The sequence below is a fragment of the Coregonus clupeaformis genome, chromosome 7 (assembly GCF_020615455.1).
Source record: "Coregonus clupeaformis isolate EN_2021a chromosome 7, ASM2061545v1, whole genome shotgun sequence".
In the NCBI taxonomy this organism is placed as follows: Eukaryota; Metazoa; Chordata; class Actinopteri; order Salmoniformes; family Salmonidae; genus Coregonus; species Coregonus clupeaformis.
In genome coordinates, this window is record NC_059198.1 from 12,679,456 (window position 1) to 12,707,368 (window position 27,913).

At 41.9% G+C, this 27,913-nt stretch overlaps 1 protein-coding gene across 1 annotated transcript; it reads right to left on the reverse strand.

Annotated features, from left to right (window-relative positions):
- Positions 1 to 495: 495 nt before the first annotated feature.
- Positions 496 to 19,886, reverse strand: LOC123491172 (patched domain-containing protein 3-like). The gene is made up of 5 exons (XM_045221021.1): positions 19,164 to 19,886; positions 8,598 to 8,719; positions 8,323 to 8,468; positions 6,674 to 8,209; positions 496 to 617 (listed from the first exon to the last, which is right to left on the reverse strand). The coding sequence occupies exons 1-5, from the start codon at positions 19,884 to 19,886 to the stop codon at positions 496 to 498; spliced, it is 2,649 nt and encodes an 882-aa protein (XP_045076956.1).
- Positions 19,887 to 27,913: the final 8,027 nt, after the last annotated feature.

Consider the following 27,913-nt stretch of genomic DNA (forward strand, 5'->3'; position numbering starts at 1 on the left):
AATATGGACTCCAATTCTCCTTTATACCTCTTGTGAGGCATAAAATGAGGTGAAGCATCCCTTTAAGCATGTTATATCCTGCCAGCAGCACCTTGCAAATTCAGGTGTGTATTTCCCCTACAATCTACTATAGACCCGTGCACCTTCCAATCAATAAACTCATCTAAAGTATGCTGTGGGTCCCTCATTTGTGTTACTCAAGCAAGCATCATTGAAAGATCATGGCTTTATTAACTCATGTGGACTCTCTATCTATCTATCTCATTGCATGTCTTTCACCCCCCCCACACACACACACACACACACCTCTATCTCCATCTCTCGCTCTATCTCTCTCCATCCCCCTCTCCCTCTCTCTCCACCCCCCCCTCTCCCTCTCTCTCCACCCCCGCCTTCCTTCCCTCCCTCTCTCTATCCATCCCCCTCTCCACCTCCCCCTCTACCTCTCTCTCTCTCTCTCCCCTATCTCTCTCTGGGGTGTAGGGGCATGTCAAGTCACGCTGTTTGGGCTGGAGGCATCTCATCCAGGGAGGAGGCTGAGGCTGGGGGAATACAGCCGTGACGGAGGGGAGGGGGGGTGTGTGACAGCTGGGTGCTGGGGCATCTCCTGAGGGCCACTGGGGCACCAAACCCAACATCCAAGACAGATTTATGGATCAGCAGGTGCACCCATTGTTATCAGCCACATCTCAAACCTCTGCTTTTCCAAAATATTGGTTGAGGAATTGCATAAATTGTGGCTCAATTCAAAATAGCAACCGTATCCCCATGAGTGATGCAATGTAAATGGCACAGATAAAGCAATTTGATACATAAGCAAACACATATGCTGATTAGTTCATTTTGAAAGAGGTCACCATTATGCCATTATATTTAAGTAATCAGGCACAATAGGCAGTGGGCCAGTCAACCCATTTACCTGTGACTGTATTCATGATACAGCACTGCCTATTGTGCCTGATTACTTAAATATAATGGCAAAATGTGTGCCTTATTGCTTTTATAAAACTGTTACCATATTTAAAATAACAATGAATTACATATGTTCATTAAACCGTTATTTTGAAAAGTACATTAATACAATTTCATTCTTCCACCAGAAGATATAGTCCGGACAAAAATCTGGTTGTTAGTTATTTTGATTTAACAACCCAGTGGTTAATTATTTTTACATAGTTGCTATGCAAAAGGACTACAATCCGTTCTAAACAAAATGGTTGCTATGCAGGCTGGATAGCTAACGTTATTGTCACTTCCTAGCTAGCTAGCCAACTTTAGCTAACTCAGTCACTCAAACGTTGAACCTGAAATGACTCGCTGCATTTTCGTTTGTCTTAACTTTTTTTCTATTGGCATTTACTTGGATATGTCCATGATAATAACGTTGATGCGTGATTTCGACTGGCTCAGAAAAAGTTGTCTCGTCTGGGTACGGTTCACTCTATGTATGTTACTAGAGATCGAAATTCAAAAGTGAAATATTGTTTCCAAGGTCGGACAGGCAGACAGCAAGGCTTATATTAACCCCGGCTGTACCAAACTAAATGCTAGGCTGGAAGCAAGGGGAAACAACGTGCGAGTTGGCATAAATACAAGAGATGATTCGGACAACAACATGAACATGATATTCTTATGGAAGCGCAGTGATACTTTTCAGATGGAACCGTTATCAGGCATAGGTGTGTCTATGACGGCCAATACAGCACGGCTTGGAACGCTGCTCGTCCAATCACCATCCAGGATCCAAACAACCAGTTTTCTAACAGTAGCGATTAGAAAGTATTGTGTACATTTTCTAGACAGATTGTTCAATATCTTCATACCCAGACAATCAAATGTAAACCATTTCAAATTATTTATTCTAGATAAACAAACTGAAGGTGACTTTTAAGGGTGCGTTCGTAAATTCACTCTGGACGCTCTGCTCTGAAAATGCGAGCGCTCTAGTTTTAGCGTCTAGAGCGCTTGTTAATGTCGACGAATTTACGAATGATAAAACGGTTCACAAATAAAAATGGCTGAAAACAGAGAAGGCGTGACTGCTCTCTTTTGGGTAGTAAACAATGTTGTTTCATCTATTTTTGAGACTCTGGTTGACAGCGACAGTGATGAAGACAATGTAAGATCAACACATTGGCCTTGCATCATGAATTTGGCGTGTCAGTGTGTCACTAACCTTGTTTTTAGCTACAGTAACATCAAGCTAGCTAGCTAGTTAACGTTAGCAAGTGCAGTCAGCTGATTGTCAGATGAAATGGCAATAGCTAGAGTAGTATAACAGAATTTACTTAGTTAGCAACATAGCAGGCTATTCTAGATAGCTAGCTTGCTACAGGACAATGTCTTTCATTTGGTTTTTTTAGGAGTATGACACTGCCAACATTGACATGGAAATCCTTAATATGTTAACACCCAATCCGCAATTTACACACACACGGATTCCAGACTATGCCGAAAAAAGTGTACTTATGATGACGACTTCAAAATGCACTTCAGAATGAAAAGGAGCACCTTCCAAACCCTCTGCTAGGAAACAGCTAACCAAATAACCAACCAGGCAGTCGGTCGGCCAGCCATTCTAGCAGACAAACAGCTCATGATTGTTCTGTGGTTATTAGGAAATCAGGAGTCATTCAGGTGAATATTGTTGTGCCATTATAAACTAATCATGATCATGGATGTGATCAGATACAGAACTTGACAAAATTATGTCAAAATCTACAGTACCACACCATTGACAAGCAACGTCATAACTAGCCAACTCCATCACAGCTAGCTACTGTAGTCCATACACGTGCACAGACCAACAACATACAATTATAGACCTAGCTACTTCAAACACTGTAATACGTTGTCATAATGCTCAGACAACAGGTAAACAGGGCCACAGACTGTTACTCGCACATTTCAAAATATATAATAAAATAAACGGCAAGCGATCTGCAATAAAACTCACCAGAAATCCATCCTGCTAAATGGTCAATCGGTTTTGTTTACATTATATTGACATTACCTTTCAACTGTCATCAAGCACTGTATTAAAAGGCACATGGTAGCGCTTACGCCTTGTTGTGTTAATGACGAACTGCATGTTACTGCAGCATCATTTGGATTTGATCTCGAATCATGACTGATAGGCCTAGCTGGCAAATAATGAATTTAGGTTCAGAGTAATGTTATAATGTTATTATAACAGTTATATCATAATGTATATAATATCATAATATAAAATTATATTCCTTTGTGCAGGGGAATCAGCGACAGGTTCGATGTCTCTAAATCTACGGTCAAGGCCTGCTTCCAGAGGGTGATCGAAGCAGTATCTCATCTCTCTGCACGAGTCATCGTCTGGCCAACAGGGGCCGGAGCACAAGAGGTCATCAGTGGCTTCGCAACGGCAGCTAAGTTCCCTGGGGTGATCGGAGCCATTGACGGAACACACATTCCCATCAAGGCCCCCCGAGAATACCCTGAGACAAATGTCAACCAAAAGTCTTTCCATTCTATGCACCTCCAGGCCGTCTGCGACGACAAAATGCTTTTCACCAGTGTATTAAGTGCCTATCCCAACTCAGGGTATTCACTCTGCACCACAAGGTATAGACAATAGAGAGGTCCTTCACCCATCTGAAGGAAAGGTTCAGGCGCTGAAGTACCTTGATATGAACCGCACTGACCTGATCCCACTCTGTATACTCGCATGTTGTGTGCTACACAACATTTGCCTCTGCAATGATGATACCATAGATGGTTTGCTCCGGGGCATGCTACATGGTGAACAGGAAGAAGAGCAGGATGTCAATAATAATATGCCATTTAGCAGACGCTTTTATCCAAAGCGACTTACAGTCATGCGTGCATACATTTTTACGTATGGGTGGTCCCGGGGATCGAACCCACTACCTTGGCGTTACAAGCGCCGTGCTCTACCAGCTGAGCTACAGAGGACCACAATGATGAAGAGAGGGTGATGCCTGTTGCATCGCAGAAGCGGAACTACATTGCTCACCTGTTGTCTCATGAGCTGTAGGCTAAAACCCAAACCCACCCAATGCCTCTGGACCAGCGTTGGGCACCCCACCTCAAGATGTGTGTATGCCATGGAGCCAGCACCTACTTTTCCACTGCAGCTCTCGCTCTGTTCCTTCCCCCCACAAACAAAAACAGAAACAAATGTTAAATAGTTTTTATTGAATAATTAAAGTCAATGTATTTCATTTACTACAAATAATGAACTTGTAAATAATTGTTTTGATATGCCTATATCAAAACTAAACCTGTTTTGATGTGACTATATTTATTTGACAGAATTAATAAATACCATTTTCAGGTTCTTAATTTTTGACACTTCACTTCTTCAAGCTTTGGAGGATGTTTACTACAGTTCTCTGTTGCTCCAGTAGTTGTTTCATCATGGCCATCTTCTCTGTGTGGCGTGTCTGTGCTTCCAATGCCCTTTTTTCAGCTGCCTGCTGTCGTGTATCATCCTCCACCCTGTAACCTTTAAGCCAAACTGGCTCCTCTGCAGGTTTCCTTTTTCTGATGTGGTGGCTTCACAGATTGTGTTGTTTGTCCCTCATCCTCTGGCTGGTGTGCATTGTCCTCTGGCTCGGTGGACTCTGCTTGTGTCAGGTCAGGTTGAGCGGTGGGCTTTGGAGCAATTGGTAGACCTAACATGGGCTATTGACACAGGGTTGATGTTGGGGTATCTATGAAGGAGGGTGTCTAGCGCATTCAAATATGGGTATATTGCCATTCCTATGCCCAATCTTTTGTTATTAGAGAGGGTCTCCTTGTACACTTTTAACATGCCCTTCCACTTGTTGTCATATTGGGGGCCTGTGACCTGATGGCCTTTCTTCTGCATTTCTAGTGCTATGACCTCCCAGGCAGCTTTTTTTCTCATTTTTGAAGAATGGAAATTTGATCTGTATTGTTCATAAAGTGCAATGAGGAGAAGGAACGCTGCCTGGTCCCAGGTGAACCCTGCTACCCCTGACTCAATGGCTCCCTGACTGACAGCTGAGGTTTCTTCACTGGCTCCCTGAATCCCTGAATCCCTTGCTCCCCCACTGGTTGGCTCCTGCAGTGATCCTGACTCTACAAAAGAATAAATAAATAAATACAACAATATAAGGCTACTGTCGGCTGATTAATTACTAGGTTGAAGATAACAACCCCTAGATCAATTGGATGGAGAAACTTGGCTAGTGTCACGTCTCCTCCCGTTGCTCCCCTCCGGCGCTCTGATTCGCCGGTCTACTGAGCCACCGGTCTGAGCGCACCACCTCGGCAACACCGGAATGGAAACCCAACGCACCATAATCACCTCCAGCGCACCTGCACCTCATCTCCTCACCACCCCTATATAGCCCTGGACTGTTCAGTGTGTGTGTGTGAGAGATTGTTAGTGTCTTGTCATGTACTCACTCTTTGTTGTTCTCTTGCTCAGTGTTAAGTAAACCTTTACATTGTTGATTCCTGCGTCTGCGTCCTGCCTCTTCGTATCCTCAGTACTCGTCACAGCTAGCTAACGTTAGCTAAATTACCTAGCTAACATTAGCTTACCTAGTAGGTGAATGTAATAAATTACATACACCTTCAATCTTCATGAACACATACATACGCTACATAACTAAATTACCTCCTTGGTTTGTTTTGCCATTACATTTGGCAATATGTTGAATTATAACTTCAAGTGTATCAATATAGCCACATCCATCACAGCTTGCTGAACTCTTGCAGATGCTCGGATCAACCCTACTCCTTGGCCAGAGCGTCCAGTGTACGCTCCGAGAGCGAAACGCTCTGAATTGACGAACGGACAATCCGATAACGCTCTGAATTTACAAACACCCAGAGCACACTCTGAGCGCTCTCTGGCACTCCAGAGTGAATTTACGAGCGCACCCTAAGTCTCTTAAAAAGACATGCCAGTGTTTAAAGTACACTATACTTTATCAGAGGACCCTAATGCAGAATAATTGGGACCTTGAGAGACATTAAGTCCAGATCTCTCTGACAGTTTAGAGATGAGAGTAGTTAGCAATTCTTCTGGAATTGAAAAAGCTGTAAGACTTGTGTTGATAGGTTATTTAGCTGATTTGGTGAGCTAAGACATCAGGTAATTGTTGTAAAATAGGATTTCTACTTGTGATATAATTGGATACCCATTGGATAACATTTAAATAGGACGTGTTAAACAAACTTTATTTGACATTTTAAAAAACTGTTCCTTCTAGGACACAAGTCAACAGATACAGTCAAAGTACAAAATAAGCTGATTTTGTATAACATATTAAAGATAAAAAACATAGACAAACCCAAAAAATACAACCGTAAACAGCACCTTAATTGACACACATGGTCAATAATATATTCAGTCACAGATTTATCAAAACTGTACAGTACATGAAGACATTCTGGGCTAGTCTCACCATACTTCTTCATGGGCAGTCAGGGTCTGTGGCCCAAATTGTGTGAGCCAAATAGTTTTTGTTTTGTATTACACAAATGTGTGTTTTCTGTGTACATATTGCGTGTTTGTCATAGCAAACATTATCAGTAACAAATGCGTTGTTGTCACAGGCTACACACTTGTCAAGTTTCATTTCATTTTGCATAGTATTATTATAAGGCACAACCCTGCTCTTAAAATCTTGTTTCAGATCACTTTTTTGTTTTTCTGAGTTGCGTGTGAATAAAGTTAGAAACACTGGGAGGAAAGTGATGCCATGAATCAGCCCAAAAAGCATTACCAAGAACATAATCTTAAAAAAAGTCCTGAAAATATGATTATTTGAGGCAGCCAAAACCACCACACCTAAAATGGTCGAACTAGCCCCTTGTACTATGGGATAGCCCAAAGTAAAGAGAGCATCAACAACTCTTTCATTGCCACTCGATTTTTTGCTCGAGACAAAGGCATAGGATATATGAGCAGAAAAGTCAACGGTGAAACCAATGCAGACAACAAGAATGATCATGGATATGGAGTCTAGATTGACGTCCCACAATGCCATGAAACCAGTGACGCCCACAATGACAGAAGCAATAGAGAATGTCACCCACAGAGAACAGAGAGGGTTAGGAATCAGTAGGAGGGCGATAATCAACATGACTGCTGTCGTGACTCCAATATTCTGGAGGGTGCCACTCACTATAACAGCATACTGGTCATAGTAGATGAATGCTGGGTGGTAAACCATCAATGGGACAACACTACAACTCTCTGCTGTTTCTTTAAGACTGTTGACCATTTCAATTTCCATACTGGCATTGACTATATTAACAGTTTGGATGAAGAATCGAGAAGCATGGATAGCATTACTGGTGAAGTTCACATCTTGCTTAAAATCAGGGTACAAATTCAGAAAAAGAAATACATTTGCACTGAATACAATTTCATCATCAATATTTAAATGTGTACTTCGTGCATAGCCTTCATAGTAATCAAGCCAGGATGTATACAAATCATCCGCAATAAATTGAAGCTTTTTAAAGTCATCCATGCAGGAGTGGAGTTCAGATCGTTTGTTCTTATCCCAATATGGAAATTTCTCACTGACAATTACCATGACATTAGGACCATAAGTAGAGAAGTATTGCCTGTCATTGTCATAATATGGAATAACGTAAGAGTCATCAGCTGCCAAATCACGAAGATCAATTCCTTGCTGTATTTGAAAACACCCATAGATACTTGTGGCCAAATACCCAGCATAAATAAAGATTACAATTACTTTGGTCCATGGTTTTGTCAGAGAAGGACCATAGTATTTCTTAAATAAATTATTGATTGGTTGTTCTTTCTCTGTCCCAGTGTCTTTATCATAGTTCCCTCCCACACAGCACATACTATACCCATTAGAACATTCTTTGGGATTCTCAGATGGAATCTTCATGCAAGTCAACCAGTGTCTGTTGCTTCTTTCTCTCCTCCCATTCAATGCCAGGAAAGCTCCAAAGAATGTTATATTGTAAATGTAGCAAAATATAATGGCAGTGCTTGTATACAGGCAAAAATATTGTACTGACGGAAAGTCGGACATGAGTCCAATGTAAAACCCAAGGACGTCAGTCAAGGTGGTGATGGTTATAGACATGGCAGCTTCTTTGTAGGTGTGTGCCATGCGTTTCTCCACGGGGTCTTTGACATTGGTCTGCTGCCAGTTTGACACCATGATGAACATGTCATCGACACCAATTCCTGTAAAGTATACATGCTGTTGTCATCTAGTGAACAGAGTCAGTTGGAGCTTTGAAATGCATTTAACCTGACATTGAAAATTGACTTATTATTGACTCCATGAATTATCTTACCAAGTATAAGGAAAGGACAGTTTGCCACAGTAATGACAAAGGGCATTCCAATGTAAAACATCAATCCAAATGAGGAGAGCACAGCCAGGCCAGCAGAGAGGACACCAATGGCAGCCACCCACACTTTGTTCCTCACATTGTCCAGCCTAAGACAAAATGGTTGTCATCAACTAACAACCGAATTTACTTGGAATGATCAACATTTGAATGGCAATTTACCATACTTTGACAGCGACTGGTCAATTTGGTCTGAAATTCAATTGTATTTTTCTTACCTTAGGCAAGATATGACTGAAAAGGCGATGGCAAGGGCATATGTGGTTGAGAACAATGGAATCCCATCTGTGGTGTGTTTTTCGATCTCCTCCTGCTTTGATCGTGATGTATAGTAAGACACCTACAAAATTAGATGTTCCATGGTGAAGCAACTGTTAAACAAAATATACATAATTCAATGTACGGCCTACTTAAAAGTAAATAATCTATAAGAGCAGTATCGTAACTGTGGTATAGAAGATTCCTCTGGTTTGTAAAGGACAGAGAGTGTTATATTTCATGTGCTGTAGCCATGCCACTACTGTACTTGGTAACACTTTACAATATGGTTACGTGCACTTGCATTAACTAATGTTTTAGCATGAGTAAATGATTACCAAATACATTGTCAAAGCAATGTTCTGAAAATATCGTCCATAGTTCATATTCTATTCAATTTGTCATATAGCTAGCTAGCTATCTTGCTACAGTTCTCCAGTCAATGTTTAGCTGCCTAGCAAAGTACAGAGAGTGCTATATTTCAAGTGCTGTAGCCATGCCATTACTGTACTTGGTAATGCTTTACAATAAGGTTACCGGTACATACATAAGTATTAACTAATGCATCAGCATGAGTAAAATTATTAACAAATACATTGATAAAGCAATGATCTGAGAACATCGTACTTCTGCTGATTCCGCTGGTTTGTAAAGTACAGAACATTGTACATGTCTACAGTTTGTATTCTATTAAATTTGCCATACCTAGCTCGCCTGCTGTGCCAGTCAATGTTTAGCAGGCTAGCTAACGTTTCATGTTTAGCTTGTGATGGAATTGTGTGACACTTGTGTGATTGTGTGACTGTGTCAGTCTTTATGCTTAAAAATAAATAAATAGATTACTCTGAATTCGTTTTTTAAAGTGATGAAGTAGCATGAAGTTCAGCTGTCATGGCATATTAGTTAACGGTTGTCACGCCCTGGCTCTGGGGACTCTTAAATGTTGAGCCAGGGTGTGGATTTTCTATGTTTAGTTTTCTATGTTTTTTGTTCTAGATCGTTTAGTTCTATGTTGGTCAGGGTGGTTCCCAATCAGAGGCAGCTGTAGCTCGTTGTCTCTGATTGGGGACCATACTTAGGCAGCCTGTTGGCACCAGTTAGTTTGTGGGATCTTGTTCCGTAAAGGTTTGTGTTGTGGAACCTCAGGACTTCACGTATCGTTTTGTTGTTTTGTTCGTGTGTTGTGTACTAAATAAAGATGTACACTTATCACGCTGCGCCTTGGTTCCACGAGTCATCAGTCAACGTTCGTGACAGAAGATCCCACCTAAAGAGGACCAAGCAGCGTGTCCAGGAACAGACAGCCTGGACTTGGGAGGAGATCCTGGACGGGAAGGGATCCTGGACTTGGGAAGAGATTCAGGCCGGAATGGATCGCCGTCCTTGGGAGGAGACTGTGGAGGCGCGCTACAGAGAGGAGCAGCGGCAACGCAGAGGGTACCGGCCGAGGAGGAAGCCCGAGAGACAGCCCCAATAAAACATTTTGGGGGGGCTAAAAGGGTGGTTGGCGAAGCCTAGAGTTAGAGCAGAGCCAACTCCCCGTACTCAGGCTAGGAAGCGTGAGACTGGGCAGGCTCCGTGTTATGCGGAGCCACGTACTGTGCCGCGAGTGTTCCGGCACTGTCCTGTACGTCCGGTGCTAGCACCACGCACGTGTCGTGCTAAGATGGGCATGCAGCCAGGACGGGGTGTGCCGGCTCAACGCTCGTGGCCTCCAGTACGCCTCCTCGGTCCCGTATGTCCTGCGCCAGTGCCACGTGCTGTAGCGCCAGTACGAGTGCACAGCCCTGTACGTCCTGTGCTGATGCCTCACACATATTGTGTGGAAATAGGCATTCAGCCAGGACGGGTTGTGTCAGCTCTCCGCTCCAGACCTCCAGTCCGCCTCCACAGTCCGGCCCGGCCCGTTCCGGCTCCCCGCACCAAGCCAGTGGTGCGTGTTCCCAGTCCAGCCGGCCTGTTCCTTCTCCCCGCACCAAGCCAGTGATGCGTGTTCCCAGTCCAGCTCGGCCTGTTCCTGCTCCCCGCACCAAGCCAGTGGTGCGTGTTCCCAGTCCAGCCCGGCCTGTTCCTGTCCCTCGCACCAAGCCAGTGGTGCGCGTCGCCAGCCCGGTCCGGCCTGTTCCTGTCCCTCGCACCAAGCCAGTGGTGCGCGTCGCCAGCCCAGTCCGGCCTGTTCCTGTCCATCGCACCAAGCCAGTGGTGCGCGTCGCCAGCCCGGTCCGGCCTGTTCCTGTCCCTCGCACCAAGCCAGTGGTGCGCGTCGCCAGCCCGGTCCGGCCTGTTCCTGTCCCTCGCACCAAGCCAGTGGTGCGCGTCGTCAGCCCGGTCCGGCCCGTTCCTGCTCGCCGCACCAAGCCAGTGGTGCGCATCGTCAGCCCGGTCCGGCCCGTTCCTGCTCCCCGCACCAAGCCAGTGGTGCGCGTCGTCAGCCCGGTCCGGCCCGTTCCTGCTCCCCGCACCAAGACAGTGGTGCGCGTTGTCAGCCCGGTCCGGCCCGTTCCTGCTCCCCGCACCCAAGCCAGTGGTGCGTGGTGTTCAGTCGGCACGCCCGTGCCTGTTCCACCGGTGCCTGGTCCGGCACCGGTCAGCTGCTCCACTCCGGAGTCAGAGCAATCCGCTCCACCGGGGTCCGGTCCAACTCCAGTCAGCGGATCCACTCCGGAGCCAGAGCAATCCGCTCCACCTGTGTCCAGTCCAGCTCCGGCCAGCGGCTCCAGTCCGGAGCCGGTAAGGTCTGGTCCACCGTCGTCGGGTCCAGCTCCAGTCAGTGGGGCCAGACCAGACCAGGGGCGCAACGGGGAGGTGGAGAAAAGGTGGTGGTCACGCCCGGAGCCGAGGCGGAATGCCCACCCGGCCCCTACCCTCTTGTGTTTGTGTGGCGCGGTCGCAGTCCGCGCCTTTGGGGGGGGGGGGGTACTGTCACGCCCTGGCTCTGGGGACTCTTAAATGTTGAGCCAGGGTGTGGATTTTCTATGTTTAGTTTTCTATGTTTTTTGTTCTAGATCATTTAGTTCTATGTTGGCCAGGGTGGTTCCCAATCAGAGGCAGCTGTAGCTCGTTGTCTCTGATTGGGGACCATACTTAGGCAGCCTGTTGGCACCAGTTAGTTTGTGGGATCTTGTTCCGTAAAGGTTTGTGTTGTGTAACCTCAGGACTTCACGTATCGTTTTGTTGTTTTGTTCGTGTGTTGTGTACTAAATAAAGATGTACGCTTATCACGCTGCGCCTTGGTTCCACGAGTCATCAGTCAACGTTCGTGACAACGGTAGTCATTGGTAAAGATGTGAACTGTAACCACTTTACTATAGTGTCCACAAGACGATGGACTACTGATGAATTACAATTTGTTAAGGTCTAAGGCCCCGGGGCTGGGTTTCTACTAAGCTAGTCTCTAATTTAATAATTGTAAATTGAAAACACAGTCTCCAAATGCATTTGTAGATAACAGCCATGGAAGAGGGTGAAATTGCAGCTCCAGCTGTCAGTAAAGGGAGAGTGTAGGCTACCGGATAGGGCAGGTAATATTGTGGGAGGACATTATGAAAATATTCTCCAGTTCCAGTACCTAGAGGGTTAAGTGCTGACATATAAAATTGTTTAGTGCAAATCCAACCCTTGTAATTTAGGTACAGTATGAAAATAAGGAGATTACAATTAGGCTACAGGAGATGAGCATTACAGGTAACATTTTATGAGGTTCATTTTATTTAATTCCATTCATTTTAGCAATGTTGCTTGCTAAATGATTGCAGTTGTTCCCATAAATAGACAGTACATGGCTGCTCTATATCACTGACCCTGGATAAGCTAGCGACTGGGCTAACACAGCTAACCTTTTAGGTCATTAATATGCTGTTATTATTAACACTTCGTTGGCTTTATAAGCATGAGATAAATCGAACTAGCTAGTAGCTAGCTAGTTAGTTATACCTATGTGGCTTACAAGGTTAGCTTACTTTTTTCAAAACTAACCTCATTGTGGCTTCTTGTCCCTCATACTAGCCTTTACAGCCAAATATCACTTCAGAAATGTCAAAAATATTGATATGGCCAGCATTGTAGACCATTTCTCCCCTCTTGCTGCAGCTTTAGCTCATCTCGAAATAACAGAGAAATGCTGTGAAAACCAGCATGCTGCAACTGTTCTAAAATGTTTTGTCACCAGTCCTTGATTTGTTGACATTTTTAGTCCTTACGGACTGTAGCTCCTATGGCACTAATCAAGTGAGCACCTTTGGAGCTTCGCCCAAGCAAGGCATTTGATTGGTTTGACATGTTGCAAGGCGTCACTGATTTACACCGGTTCTTACCCCTCTTTAGTTGATTTCTGCCATGGAACTTCCCCAGGCTTCCCATTGTAGGGAAGCTTGGTTCGCGACAAGGCTACTACTAGGCTAACATATGGAATTGTTTTAAGATGGTCATACCAAGGATCATTTAGCTATTTTATTAGGAATTTTAGGACCCCTGTAAGTATCAAAAAAGACATACAGTATATAAAAATGATTTGATGAAACATCGAATTTGGCTTTACTGCTATTATCCCATAGAAACGCATTGAATAACAGATTCATACATGAAAAGACAAAGTGTCTGTCCTATATCTGAAAGAATTCCCCCCAAAAAAGAAGAAAAAAAGGAGCTTTCTAACATTATTAATTTTTCGGCCTGGTACCTGGTTATCTTCAGACAAGTCCCATGACACTTGTGGGGTCGAAGAGCAAAACGGAGAAGATAATCGTGTTCGTGAGTGTCTCATATTTCCATAAAGTGGTAATATTAGTTTATAGCCCAAACCATTCAGACGCTAAAGACGTTTTCATGAGATTCAGGATGTCTCCTGGTCTGACAAACAACGCTGTGGCTCTGCCACCTTCCACTGCAGAGGCGGAAGACCGACAGCGGCGGATGTGGTGGATTGAGACGCAGCCCATGCAAAAAATATCTCAACTTTAAACAGACATATTTTGATGGGGAATTTTGTAATTAGATTAGACACGCTCTCATGGGACATTAGTTAGTCAATGGTACCGGTGTGAATAGTAACACAAACAAACTTTTACATAACATGAACTGACATTATGTTCACCATACGTGTGTCCCTTATGGAAAAAACACATGATTTCACATGTGGAAGATCATATTATTTTCTCACCTGGGATTTGAACTCACAACCTCTATGTTCTCGGCATTCCAATATTTCTGCTGTGCCACCACGCCTCTGTTAACAACTGATGTCACCTGTATTCTTACAGGTTGGACATCAAAGTGTATCTCAGCTTTGTTAAAAATATACGATTATATTTATCATAGTGATTCAGGAGTAACATTAAAATTGAATAATATGCCCTACCACATTAGTCAACTATACAGAAAACCTTCAAATTGCTGAAATAAGTCAATGAAATCAATGATGAGAGATTAGTCAGATTAATTGATAACTAAAATAGCAGTGCAGATGGCACTCTTTTGCTAAGTGCAGATATGTATTATAGGTAACGAATGTGTATGGGAATGCTATAGACTTTGTGGCGCAGCAGCAAGTTTAGTGCACCTCAAATCCAGAGGTTGTGAGTTGCAATCCCAGGTGGGGTCATACTTTAGCTGACAGCATATCACTAACTTTAAAACAATTTCATTACTTTACTTATAAAAGACCATCACCTGACATCCTGACGAATGGTAAAACAAATGTCTTGAGAAACGTACAAATATCCTAACATGAATGTCACGTGATCATGTGAAATGTCACATGTGAACTGTTCCAAGTTTCCACGTGAAATCATGTGTTTTTTCTGTAGATGCGGCCGCATAATTTGCTCCTAGCAGAATTCCGCCTAGGCGAAGTGAATGTCTGTGCCTGTCACACCAGCCTTCGCTTTGGCTCCCTCTCCTGTCCAGCTCAGGCGTTCGGCGTCGCCGGCCTTCCAGCTGCTGCCAAACCTACTGCTGGAAAACGCCCTTCACTCATCAACCCCGGACTTGTCTCGTCATCATTACACACACCTGGTTCCAATCCCCGCTCTATCACTCTATATACTCCCTCTGCCATTTGTCTTTGTCGGTCATTGTAAATGTTACTTGTTTTCATGAGAGGAATCTCCTACTATTTCCTGAGTACTTCATATTTTGCATTTTGGGTTCGCCCTGTGCCTTTTTGTTTATGAAGATATATTTTGAGCACAACACCGTTTGGGTTTCGTCCCACTTTGATCTATGGTACTTAAATAAATTCAGTAGTTCTAAACCTGCGACTGCCTCCTCCTCTCTACACCAGTGACAGTGCCTCGCATACTACCTTAAAGACCTTCGCTTGAAAAACGAGAAAAAAGCGGCAATGTTACTGTTTGTCCCTCTTGAGACAACATAGCTACAACATAGCTAGTACACACTTCCTCAAAATAGTTTGTAAGATAAATCAATGAATCTGTAATTAATTTTGACGTTTTTGCCGAGGAGGTCTTAGTCGCACAATTTTACATCTAACTACGATGTTTGGTGCAGTATTTCTCAAGTGAAAAAATGTGCATGAAAACTAGTCTCATCTCATTGAATGACAACAAACACTTTATTGAAGAATCCCGTCCATAGTTCTCACTCCTCTTAAGAGTAGTACTGTTGACCAATCACGTATGAAGGGGCGTAGACTTCGGCTACCGAACCTCGACTTGCCTCAAGAAAAAAATGTGTGCACACGAACCTGGTGCGAACAGACTAGCCTCAAGAAAAAAATGTGTGTGCTCGAACAGAAAAAATAATTATATCCAAACTCCATGCAAACTCCATAACAAACAAAAGCGTCACAACATGTTGTCATAATGCGCAAACTGTTTAGACTGGGAAGCATGCAACAGGTGTCAGGGGGATGCCAGCAATCTGAATTTCATGCTACGCCACCAGGTCTGTGGCCATGACAGAGATTGGCCAGAGTTTTATTGGCAAGAATTCATTTGTGTACTTCTAAAAGTTGCCCAGAATGAAGTCAATAATTGTGCAATTATCTGACAACACCAACTAAAAAGTAGCAGTGCTCGGGAACACTTGACATAAATGCTCTCTGGATTTGAAACTGCAACTGTTTGGTCTGGAATGCATTAGGGGACTTTCACACCAAATTGGTTTGGTGCATTTCCGTTTACCCCCTTAGTTCAGTTTGTTTGGACTGGTGTGCATTCTGGAGCGCACTTAACAACACACCGTGGTTTGCTCAAAAAGGGTGGTCTCGGTCATTTGCAACTCATACCATGGTGCGGTTAGCTGCAGGTGAGAACGCAGTCCGGACCAAACACAGGAAAATAACCAGAAGCGCACATTGTTATATGTTGTTTGACTGCGAGCATTTGATGAAATACACCCAGCATCATAACTTGATATCTCTGAAACATTCTGTGAGTAGGAGTGCATTTATGAGCGCATCCGATGCAGATTAGGGGATATGGGGGCTATACCGGGATAAAGGTTACTGAATATAGCCTATTCACCTTGCAGTAAGAGCGTTTTTTGCGGTTTCCTCCCGCATGTTGTTGGAAGACCAGAGTGAAAGTAATATGAAAATTGGAAGACAAGTGATGCTTCATGATAATCATAAATGGATTTAACATGAGTATGTTTGTCCAATAAACAAATATCTTGCAAGAACACGTGGTTTTGTTTAGGAATTTTTGTTTGTTTGACATTTTGGGAATGTGAAACCAACCAGTTTAAAAATGGCAAAAATACAATGTAACAAATAGTCAAACTCTGATTCAAATATAGCTCAGAACTATGTGTGAAAATGCCCTTAATGTCTCATTAGTGCCACCAGATACTTATTTGCTACCAAGAACATACATTCACCAGCCAGTTTATTAGGTACACCCATCTAGGACCCCCCTTTGCCTACAGAACATCCTGTATTCTTCAGGGCATGGATTCTACAAGTCGGAAATGTTCTACAGGGATGTTGGTCCATGCTGACCTGATGGCACTTTCCTCTTTTGTTCTCTATTGCTCCTCTATTGTTTCTCAAGCAAGGGGGGGAGGCCGATGACATCACAAATCTCCATCAGACCAACTCCTTGAATGCCCTACTCCTTGAAGTTTGCAGCTACTTTTCTCAAAACGTATTTTTTTACACTTTAGTACTTTCCTGTATTTATACTTGGGATATCGCTTTTCAACAGTAAAAGTTAAACAAATATTTAAGTATTGCCCATGTTTTGTGAATCAAATTGATAATTGTTAGCTTATAATGGTGCAGTTGGTAGAACATGGTGCTTGCAACACCAGGGTTGTGGGTTTGATTCCCATGGGGGACCAGTACAGAGATCTATGCACTCACTACGGTAAGTTGCTCTGGATAAGAGCATCTGCTAAATGTAAAATGATTAGTTAACACTGATTTGTGTAACCTTCTTGTGAAGTCGACAGGGTTGGGAAGCAAGTGGTTACATGTTACATGTAATCGGATTACAAAAAACTAACTGTAATCAGTTACGTTACCAGCAAAAATATTGTAATCTGATTACAGATACTTTTGAAAAACTAGACGATTACTTCTTGGATTATTTTTAAATTCAGAAATGATGTTTGCGAGAAAAAAAATACATTGGCACCTTTCTATTTCTCAATGACATTCAATTCGGCATTGAATAAAGGGCAAGTTTAAGTTTGTTCCACCTGAGCGAGTCTGACCACAAGTCAGAGACCATTATGATGACACACCAAATGCATTTGTTGGATCCTTTTTGTGTTCTTCTTATGCCTCTTAAGTAATCCAAAAGTAACAGAAAGTAATCAGATTACATTACTGAGTTTGGGTAATCCAAAAGTTATGTTACTGATTACAATTTTGGACAGGTAACTAGTAACTGTAATGGATTACATCTAGAAAGTATCCTACCCAACCCTGTTCGTCGTAATGCTTTCATAAGATTGGCTAAAGCTATAGTATATACAGCTCTGGAAAGAATTAAGAGACCACTGCACATTTTCTTAAATCAGCATCTCTACATGTATGATAGCCATTCCATTCCAGTGTCTGTTGAATTCCAACACAGGCACACCCTATCTAATGAATTAGGTACTGATTAGGTGATCACCTGAACCAAATCTTATTTAACGAGGAAAAGTATAAAAACCACTGCTGTGGTCATCACTATCCTCTTGCAATAGGGCGAAAATGACTTTCTACTGACCGGGATGACCGCCAACTAATTTGAATGTCACTCAACAACCGTAGGATGACATCAAGTGACCTACAAAAAGAATGGCAAACTGCAGCTGGGGTGAAGTGCACGGCGAGGACGGCTCGAAACAGGATCCTAGGGGCAGGGCTGAAGTCGTGCAAAGCTAGAAAAAAGCCCTTCATCAATGAGAAGCAAAGAAGAGCCAGGCCGAGGTTTGCAAAAGACCATAAGGATTGGACCGTAGAGGACTGGAGTAAGGCCATCTTCTCTGATGAGTCAAATTTTCAGCTTTGCCCAACACATTTACGTCATTTAGCAGACGCTCTTATCCAGAGCAACTTACATGAGCAATTAGGGTTAAGTGCCTTGCTTAAGGGCACATCGACAGATTTTTCACCTAGTCGGCTTGGGGATTAGAACCAGCAACCTTTCATTTACTGGCACAACGCTCTTACCCACTAAGCTACCTGCCACCACTAACACCTGGTCGTCTAATGGTTAGACGGAGACCTGGAGAGGCCTACAAGCCACAGTGTCTCGCACCCACTGTGAAATTTGGTGGAGGATCGGTGATGATCTGGGGGTCCTTCAGCAAGGCTGGAATTGGGCAGATTTGTCTTTGTGAAGGACGCATGAATCAAGCCACGTATAAGGTTGTCCTGGAAGAAAACTTGTTTCCTTTTGCTCTGACATTGTTCCCCAACTCTGAGGATTGGTTTTTCCAGCAGGACAATGCGCCATGCCACACAGCCAGGTCAATCAAGGTGTGGATGGAGGACCACCAGATCAAGACCCTGTCATGGCCAGCCCAATCTCCAGACCTGAACCCCATTGAAAACTTCTGGAATGTGATCAAGAGGAAGATGGATGGTCACAAGCCATCAAACAAAGCCGAGCTGCTTGAATGTTTGTGCCAGGAGTGGCATAAAGTCACCCAACATCAATGTGAAAGACTGGTGGAGAACATGCAAAGACGCATGAAAGCTGTGATTGAAAATCAGGGTTATTCCACCAAATATTTATTTCTAAACTCTTCCTAAGTTAAAACATTAGTATTGTGTTGTTTAAAAATGAACATGAACTTATTTTCTTTGCATTATTTGAGGTCTAACAACACTGCATATTTGTTGTTATTTTGACCAGTTTTCATTTTCTGCAAATAAATGCTCTAAATGACAATATTTTTATTTGGAATTTGGGAGAAATGTTGTCAGTAGTTTATAGAATAAAACAAAAATGTTAATTTCACCCAAACACATACCTATAAATAGTAAATCCAGAGAAACATATATTTTTGCAGTGATCTCTTAATTTTTTTCAGAGCTGTATATGCTATTATTTCAATGACATACATACCTTAATATTTTCATTGTCTCTCTCATCTGATAGGATCCTTAGGAATTCTTTTAACCATGCCTCAGCTCTGGTGGTGTGACTTTCCAAGAAGTAGAAAAGCTTTACAGCTTTGGCACTTTTGACTTCACTTTTGTTAGTTGCTCGAACCCCACCTATTGCAGATCCCAGAAAGATTTGTCTTGATTTGTGTGTATATAGAGGAAAAGTAATGTTTGTCTGCTCAATTCTGCTTGCGTTGAAGTCAATAATTTCCATAATCTCATTTGACACACAATGTCCATTTGTCTTTGCACATAAATGGTTGAACCTCAACTCCCTTTGGTCTACATCAACTGAGATATCTTTAACTTTATTGTTCACTTTGATAATGTTCTCAAAAGGTTCTGTGCTTAGAATATTTGATTCGTCATTGGATACCATGATGATTGATGCGTAATTCCCTTCTTCATAGACCCTCTGGCTTGAAAACTCTGCGTCGTCATTTGGAAAGTTCTCTTTGACAAAAGCCCTAGCAATCTTTGAGGGTCCACTCCTTGGTGTAAATTGTCGTTCAATGTCATTATCTTCCCTGTCTTTCAGAAAATAAAACCCACCTCCCAGAATTCCGGACACTATCAGAGTTATAACAAAAAACCAGACCGGGTAGGTGCCAACAATTCGTCCAAATTTCTCAAAGAGATTCGACAAGGGCTTCTCAATGCAGTCTGTACGTTGGCAGCCCATCCTATGACTTGAGTTTGTTCTTCATTCAGGCACAGTAGAGCGCTGAGGCTGCTGGTGGCCTTTCTATAAATTAGAGACTGGTTAAAGACTGACAGGCATATTTATTCATAAACTGTACTCCTCCAGTACACCTGACCTATCGGAACAAGAAGGGTTGGGTTGTTTGCAAATTAAGATAAAAGAATAAAAGGCTTTTGTAAAAATAATACAATTGTGGAAAGTCAAACAACTTCCCTAAACAAATAAGACACCTATACAAAGGCTCCTGAATAGCTTCTACCCCCAAGCCATAAGACTGCTGAACAGTTAATCAAATGGCTACCCTGACTATTTGCATTGACCCCCTTTTTATTTGCACTGGCTCTGACTCTATGCACACTCACTGGACTCTACCCACACACTCACGCATACTACACTGACACTCAAACACACACATACACACACACACACACACACACACTACATACACACTACATACGCTCACACACACAAAACACACACACACATGCATAGTGACACCACACACTCACACACGTTCACATTCTTCCCATACGCTGTTGCTACTCTGTTTATTATCTATCCTGATTGCCTAGTCACTTTTACCCCAACCTACATGTACATATTACCTCAAGTACCTCAACTACAGTGGGGGAAAAAAGTATTTAGTCAGCCACCAATTGTGCATGTTCTCCCACTTAAAAAGATGAGAGGCCTGTAATTTTCATCATAGGTACACGTCAGCTATGACAGACATATTGAGAATTTTTTTTCCAGAAAATCACATTGTAGGATTTTTAATGAATTTATTTGCAAATTATGGTGGAAAATAAGTATTTGGTCACCTACAAACAAGCAAGATTTCTGGCTCTCACAGACCTGTAACTTCTTCTTTAAGAGGCTCCTCTGTCCTCCACTCGTTACCTGTATTAAAGGCACCTATTTGAACTTGTTATCAGTATAAAAGACACCTGTCCACAACCTCAAACAGTCACACTCCAAACTCCACTATGGCCAAGACCAAAGAGCTGTCAAAGGACACCAGAAACAAAATTGTAGACATGCACCAGGCTGGGAAGACTGCATCTGCAATAGGTAAGCAGCTTGGTTTGAAGAAATCAACTGTGGGAGCAATTATTAGGAAATGGAAGACATACAAGACCACTGATAATCTCCCTCGATCTGGGGCTCCACGCAAGATCTCACCCCGTGGGGTCAAAATGATCACAAGAACGGTGAGCAAAAATCCCAGAACCACACGGGGGGACCTAGTGAATGACCTGCAGAGAGCTGGGACCAAAGTAACAAAGCCTACCATCAGTAACACACTACGCCGCCAGGGACTCAAATTCTGCAGTGCCAGACGTGTCCCCCTGCTTAAGCCAGTACATGTCCAGGCCCGTCTGAAGTTTGCTAGAGTGCATTTGGATGATCCAGAAGAGGATTGGGAGAATGTCATATGGTCAGATGAAACCAAAATAGAACTTTTTGGTAAAAACTCAACTCGTCGTGTTTGGAGGACAAAGAATGCTGAGTTGTATCCAAAGAACACCATACCTACTGTGAAGCATGGGGGTGGAAACATCATGCTTTGGGGCTGTTTTTCTGCAAAGGGACCAGGACGACTGATCCGTGTAAAGGAAAGAATGAATGGGGCCATGTATCGTGAGATTTTGAGTGAAAACCTCCTTCCATCAGCAAGGGCATTGAAGATGAAACGTGGCTGGGTCTTTCAGCATGACAATGATCCCAAACACACCGCCCGGGCAACGAAGGAGTGGCTTCGTAAGAAGCATTTCAAGGTCCTGGAGTGGCCTAGCCAGTCTCCAGATCTCAACCCCATAGAAAATCTTTGGAGGGAGTTGAAAGTCCGTGTTGCCCAGCGACAGCCCCAAAACATCACTGCTCTAGAGGAGATCTGCATGGAGGAATGGGCCAAAATACCAGCAACAGTGTGTGAAAACATTGTGAAGACTTACAGAAAACGTTTGACCTGTGTCATTGCCAACAAAGGGTATATAACAAAGTATTGAGAAACTTTTGTTATTGACCAAATACTTATTTTCCACCATAATTTGCAAATAAATTCATTAAAAATCCTACAATGTGATTTTCTGGATTTTTATTTCTCAATATGTCTGTCATAGTTGACGTGTACCTATGATGAAAATTACAGGCCTCTCTCATCTTTTTAAGTGGGAGAACTTGCACAATTGGTGGCTGACTAAATACTTTTTCCCCCACTGTACCTCATACCCCTGCACATTGACTCGGTACCGGTATACTCTTTGTATATGGTCTTGTTATTGTTATTTTATTGTATAACTTTTTTTTTTTTTTTTTTACAATTGTCTTACTTTTTAACTCTGCATTGTTGAAAGGGCTCGTAAGTAAAATAAGTCTAGACCTGTTGTATTAGGCGGTTTTTTTTGTGTGGATTTGTGTGGATTTGATTTGATTTGATTCGGTGCCTTTTGAGAATGCAACTTGGTTAAAACTTTTTTTTAAACATTCTGTCATAAAGAGCACATGTTCAACTTCATAAAAAACATGTTTTCCCATCTCAAGAGGTTAAATAAAAAAATTACTATAGTAAGTGCCTACTAAGTGCCTATTAAGGTCTTAAGGTACAGCATGTAACACCAAGGGAGTGGGTTCGATTCCCGGGACCACCCATACATAAAATGTATGCACGCATGACTGTAAATCGCTTTGGATTAAAGCGTCTGCTAAATGGCATATATTATTAAGTGCCAAATAAAGTAACAGGGTTGATAATTTCATGTTAAATCAGCCATAAATCCCCTCGAGACAGTGGGAATGGAAGCTTGTTGTATGCAACAGGGAGCCAATTGCCACAGCAGGAAAATAATCCCGCAGCAACAGGAAATGTGAATTATGATGTGGATTATAATTAATGGACATTTTTGTGGGGGTTGATACACTGTACATTTTCCGTAAGGGAAAGTCAAGCCTAAAATTTCAAAGTGGAAATTACAAACTTTAGAAGCTTTTTAAACCTCACTACAAGTTTTACATTTCCTGCCTTGCAGGAAAGTTTTCCTGCAACCGGGTGATCAACTTAAGTTCCTACATCTGTACATTTCTAGCCTGTCTATCTACGGGTAACAGGGTTGGCATGTTATGCTCGACCCGCTCAGTTTTCCACCACAAAACACCAGAAAATTGCAAAAAAATTTAAAACCAGCTCAACTGCTTTTACACCATGATTTGACTATTAGATGTTCAATGTTTCTTTTGATCTTTTTTTTTTTAATGAATAATTTCACCATATTGAAACAAGAGTTCAGTTCATGTAACAGGGTTGACCTTAAAATAACGGACAGACGTAAATGAATCACTAATCACATAAAATAAATAATAATCTTCAGAAATGAATTTATCAAAGCAACAAAATAACTAAGGCTTTACAATGATGGTGAAACTTGGAGAAATGTTGGGATTAAGTGGGTTGAAATCTTCCTAGAGGGTTGAGGAAGGGACATGTAAAAATGCTGAATTTTGGCACTTTACCAAACCTTTATTTATTACAAAAATCTGATTTATTGAATTCTCCATATGGTCTTCATTAAAGGGCACTTCATTTAATATAACAGGCTCTTAAAATTGAATATTGGTACAGAATTTCTACTTAAAATACATGTATCAAAGGGATGCAAAAGGTAACTTTTTTTGTGGAACGACCCAAACACAAAGAATATCTTGGTTAAACAGGCTCTTTTGCGCAGGAAGGTTACTATAGGTTGTCAACCCTCTGATACCCTCTTGTTCCAGTAAACATTTGAGTTGTCAGAAGTTTGCATTAAGACGTGGATAAGGCGTTTGTTTTTAGATCAAAGACAAAAAGTTCATTAACTTTCAAAATAAAGTTAATGTGCACTAGCTAAGTATGAAATCAACGTTTGAGATTAGATAAAAAAATATATTAAAATAATAATCATGGTTATGTAAATATCATATCTGAATTGTTCAATGTTTCATCAGCTTTTAATTATGCTGGAATTATATAATTAATTGGGTTGTATTCCCATGATTGATACTGTACATTAATTATCGTTCATGTATATCAATGCACTGTGTTCGATACACCCTCATTCAGGCAGTTGAACAGTTATGAACTCATCTTATTATGCAAATATTAAGGTATAAACAGACTGAAATACAATAAGATGCCATCTATCAAAACCTTGAACATGATCAAGTAGAAAATCCAACAGAACAAAGAACAGAACCTACGGAGCTCAGCTGTGGCCATCCTCTGTGTATCCACCCTGCCCTGTGCACACAACCACCCACACGTTTCAATTTCCAATTCCTTGGCATGGTCGAGTGCCAGTCTGAGGAGGATTGTTTTACAACTCTCAACCAGCCTGTCTCTATGTGGCAGTTAACCCCTGTCAGTCACCTGTCAGTCAGGCACACGCCGCGTTCACCAAGACAGAGCTCATATTGCATTTCATACAGATCCATCTCACAGCCATTGATTTCCCCGACTCCATGTGAGAAATGGATTCTTCTTTCCCTCATCACAAAGAGAGAGAGAGAGGACTGACCACCCTCAATGCTCGCCGACAGACAGCTCGGCCTCCTCTGGGGAGGTTGAAGTTAGATGGAATCCATTTTGATACCATTCTCAGGTGCCTGGCTGTAATTTTGTTCATCGTTAATTGGAATGTTGCTATCATGGCTGTTGCTGAATGTGTCTGAATGAAAGAATGTGATCCATGATGATTGTGTAAGTAGGTGTGCGTTTACATGTGTCTGTGGGGTATGTTTGTCTTTGTGTGGGCCTGTTTGTTTAAATGTGTATGTCCGTAGGTTGGGCTTGCCATTTCATATAAGCAGAAAGGGTGAGTAGAGCTACTCAAATGAAACAGGGATATTTTTGACTCAATGATCACTGGGAGTGTCCGGAAGATATACCCGAACAGCCACATAGCACATCTGAACATCTTGTTCACCTAAGGCTTCTCTACTAATTAGCAAAGGCATTGATTCTCACCTGAAAATATCCCTTTGAAGTGGGTGAGAGAGAGAGAGAGAGAGAGAGAGAGAGAGAGAGAGAGAGAGAGAGAGAGAGAGAGAGAGAGAGAGAGAGAGAGAGAGAGAGAGAGAGAAGCGAGAGAGAGAGCGAGAGAGAGAGAGAGAATACAGATCTAAATTTAACAAGACTTCTCCTCCAAAATATAATTTTTTATAAACTAGTGATCATAGGAAGGGTAATGTCAGCAATTATTGTAATTTAGATTGAGGTGACATGTAGTTTCATTTAGATGTCGTTCATTTAGACATCGTTTGCCTACTGTATCAGTCTGGAATGGCAAGAAGTGGGACCTATCCTAGATCAGATAATATCTGCAAAGAGGAGATGTCCCCAGTGACCGGATCACATACACACTAATATAGCCTATTAAGTCAAAAGGTAATCAATCCAAAAAGCAGGAACTATGGTCTCGGGCTCAATGTTGGTGGTCCTTCCACTGCATAATATTTGAAGTCATTTGGAGCACTTCATAAAGTTGGTGACATTAAACCAAATTATATTAAACAATTAAAGTTTAATCTCCTGTGTATTTTCTGAAATTCCTGAGATAACAAAAGTGAGATAAAATAAAATAAAAAATGAGAGCAGGAAGTCCTTGTTTTTTTCCTAACTCTACCAAAATGAGTGAGTCATTGTAACTCCTGGTGTCAAAGTCCCAGCTTTTTAATTACAAAGATAATGTCGTGTATTAGGATTATGCCTTTGTTAAATGTTTTAAGTGGAACCAGAGAGGACGTTAATTTTAGTATCAAGAGGGAATGTTTTAGTGTAACGCCACATACAACAGACAGGAAGTGTGTTGTAGACAGGGGAGACTGGTGATTGGCCAGAAGAGGGAGCATCTTTTTGCATTGTTTATAAGTAGGGGCTAAACGAAGAAGAAGGCAGAGCGGCCATTCTGAGGCGTCGCTCTCCGGGTGGGCATGTCACCTGTAACTTATGCTGAAAGCTTGTGATCTGAATAAACCTTATGATAAAAGTTCAGTATGAGCGGACTCCTTTGTTTATCAGCAATAATTTCCACCATTCACCCGATACGACAAATGGCGCCCAACGTGGGGCTGGTCTGCATCTCTCCTTTGCTCATTCGTAGCCGCCAAGCTAACTCGGTCTGAAGTGCCAGAAAAGGGTGAGTTTTCCTCACAGGTTGTTAGTTTGGATGCTATGTGATTGTACACTGGAGAAATGTACCATACGACCGTGCCTCGTGTGGCGTTATTGCTGATGACTGGGGGTCTGGCTAATCATTATAAAAAATTTAAAACAGCGCAAAAGTGGGTAGAGCTTATGGATTGTTTATAGAGATGTGTTGCTTGAATAGTAAGTCAAGAACAATCGGGGCCAAGATATGTATACAAGTTAGGACATTGCAGGATTTGATAAGCCCTCAACAAGGCGACCGCATGGTGGGCCATAAATCCTGGTAACGCGTTATGGGTTTCAGGTCAGTCTTCGACTGGAGTTTGGTTGTAGATTTAGTGGGGGTTGCTTGCCCATCTTCTGTCCGACGGGATATCTGCTTGGGGGGGACCGCTCATATAAAATATCCAGAACTCACGGCAGCCTAAAGTTAGGACAAAGGAAAAAGTAATTAAAGACGCAATGTCGGGTGCATTGTTTTTATGTTACATGGTGCATACAGGCTAAGGCTAAATGCTAATGCTAAATGCTAATATGCTGCATGCTAACATGTGACCGTAGAGGTCCACTGCGATGGGAATAAAGCCTCTTAAATTATGTTTGTATGTGGAATTTCGGTTCTATGTTTTGTGAGCGCTGTTAAATGTTGTTTGACTATGAGGGGGAAACGGAGGTACAGCAGGACTGTTAACCGTCTATTTGGGGTTGGGGAGAGATCTAAGAATCTCCCTTCCACGGTGAAAAAGTATTTTTGAATGTATCGCGCATGCGTGGGATTTTACTAGACTGGGCTGCAGGGGGAGACAGGGAGACACAGACGAGGGAACAAAGAGGAGAGATTTTAACACGAATCTTATAGTTTTAAAGTGGCTGGTGTTTGAACATGAAACTATTTGTTGAGATGTAGTGAATTTATACATTAAATATATGTTGACGGAGTATAATGAATTAAATTAAATGACGGATTAAAATAAAATAAAAATGTTTTTGAGCGATCTATTTAGTCCTGAGTTAAATGACGGATTAAAATAAAATACGTAATGAATTAGATTAAGTCTTAGAGCGAATGTGAACGAAGGAATATTGAATATGGTTGAAATAACTCAGTGATTGCATTAACTGCTAAAATATTTTCCTGTGTCTCTGTTCTTTTGTCATATGAGAGGAACAAAGGAGAGAGAGAGGAGGGGCTAACGTGTGCGTGACGTGACAAGACGTGACGCGACAGAGGATCGAGTCAAGGGTTTGAGACTGGTCTGGTTACAAAATATCTGATGTTATGACAATTTCACATAGGCTTGGCAAATACTATTTCATAAAAAATTGCATTTTGGAGGCTATGTGCATCACTGGGGTTGATTGGAGGTGTGTTGGGAATCAAGGACTGACATTATTCTGTAAATTTAAGATAATTAGGTGCTTATAGAGCAAGGGGTTTATGGGAATTGGAGTAATGGTAGGGTTACAGGCTTTGTTTATGGGTATTGTGGTCTGAAGTTGACTACTTGCATTTGATGGGTTGTGGTAAGATAGCCACCACTAATTGATAAATTGGTAAGATAGGATAGAAATAAAAATTGGTTTTAATTATTCATAATTTTTAATTGAGTTTTTAATTGATTTTTTATTTTAATTAGAAATGGTTTTTGAATAAAAAATGTAATTGATTTTTTTCATATTCATATTTTTATTGATTTAATAAAAATAAAAAAGATATATATATATATATATATATTTTTTTTTTTTGGGGTTGTTTAGGTTTATATTAATAATTAAAGGGGGGAAGCCATAGGCTATATAGTCTAAAATAAAATAATTCATGATA

Excerpts from the sequence above, each read along its gene's own strand:
- LOC123491172 (XM_045221021.1), bottom strand. The coding sequence starts at position 19,886 with ATGGGCTGCCAACGTACAGACTGCATTGAGAAGCCCTTGTCGAATCTC. Across the intron at positions 8,469-8,597 it reads TCAGTCATATCTTGCCTAAG|GCTGGACAATGTGAGGAACA; the intron begins GTAAGAAAAATA and ends ATTTTGTCTTAG. Across the intron at positions 618-6,673 it reads CAACTCAGAAAAACAAAAAA|TGGCCCTCAGGAGATGCCCC; the intron begins GTGATCTGAAAC and ends TTGGTGCCCCAG.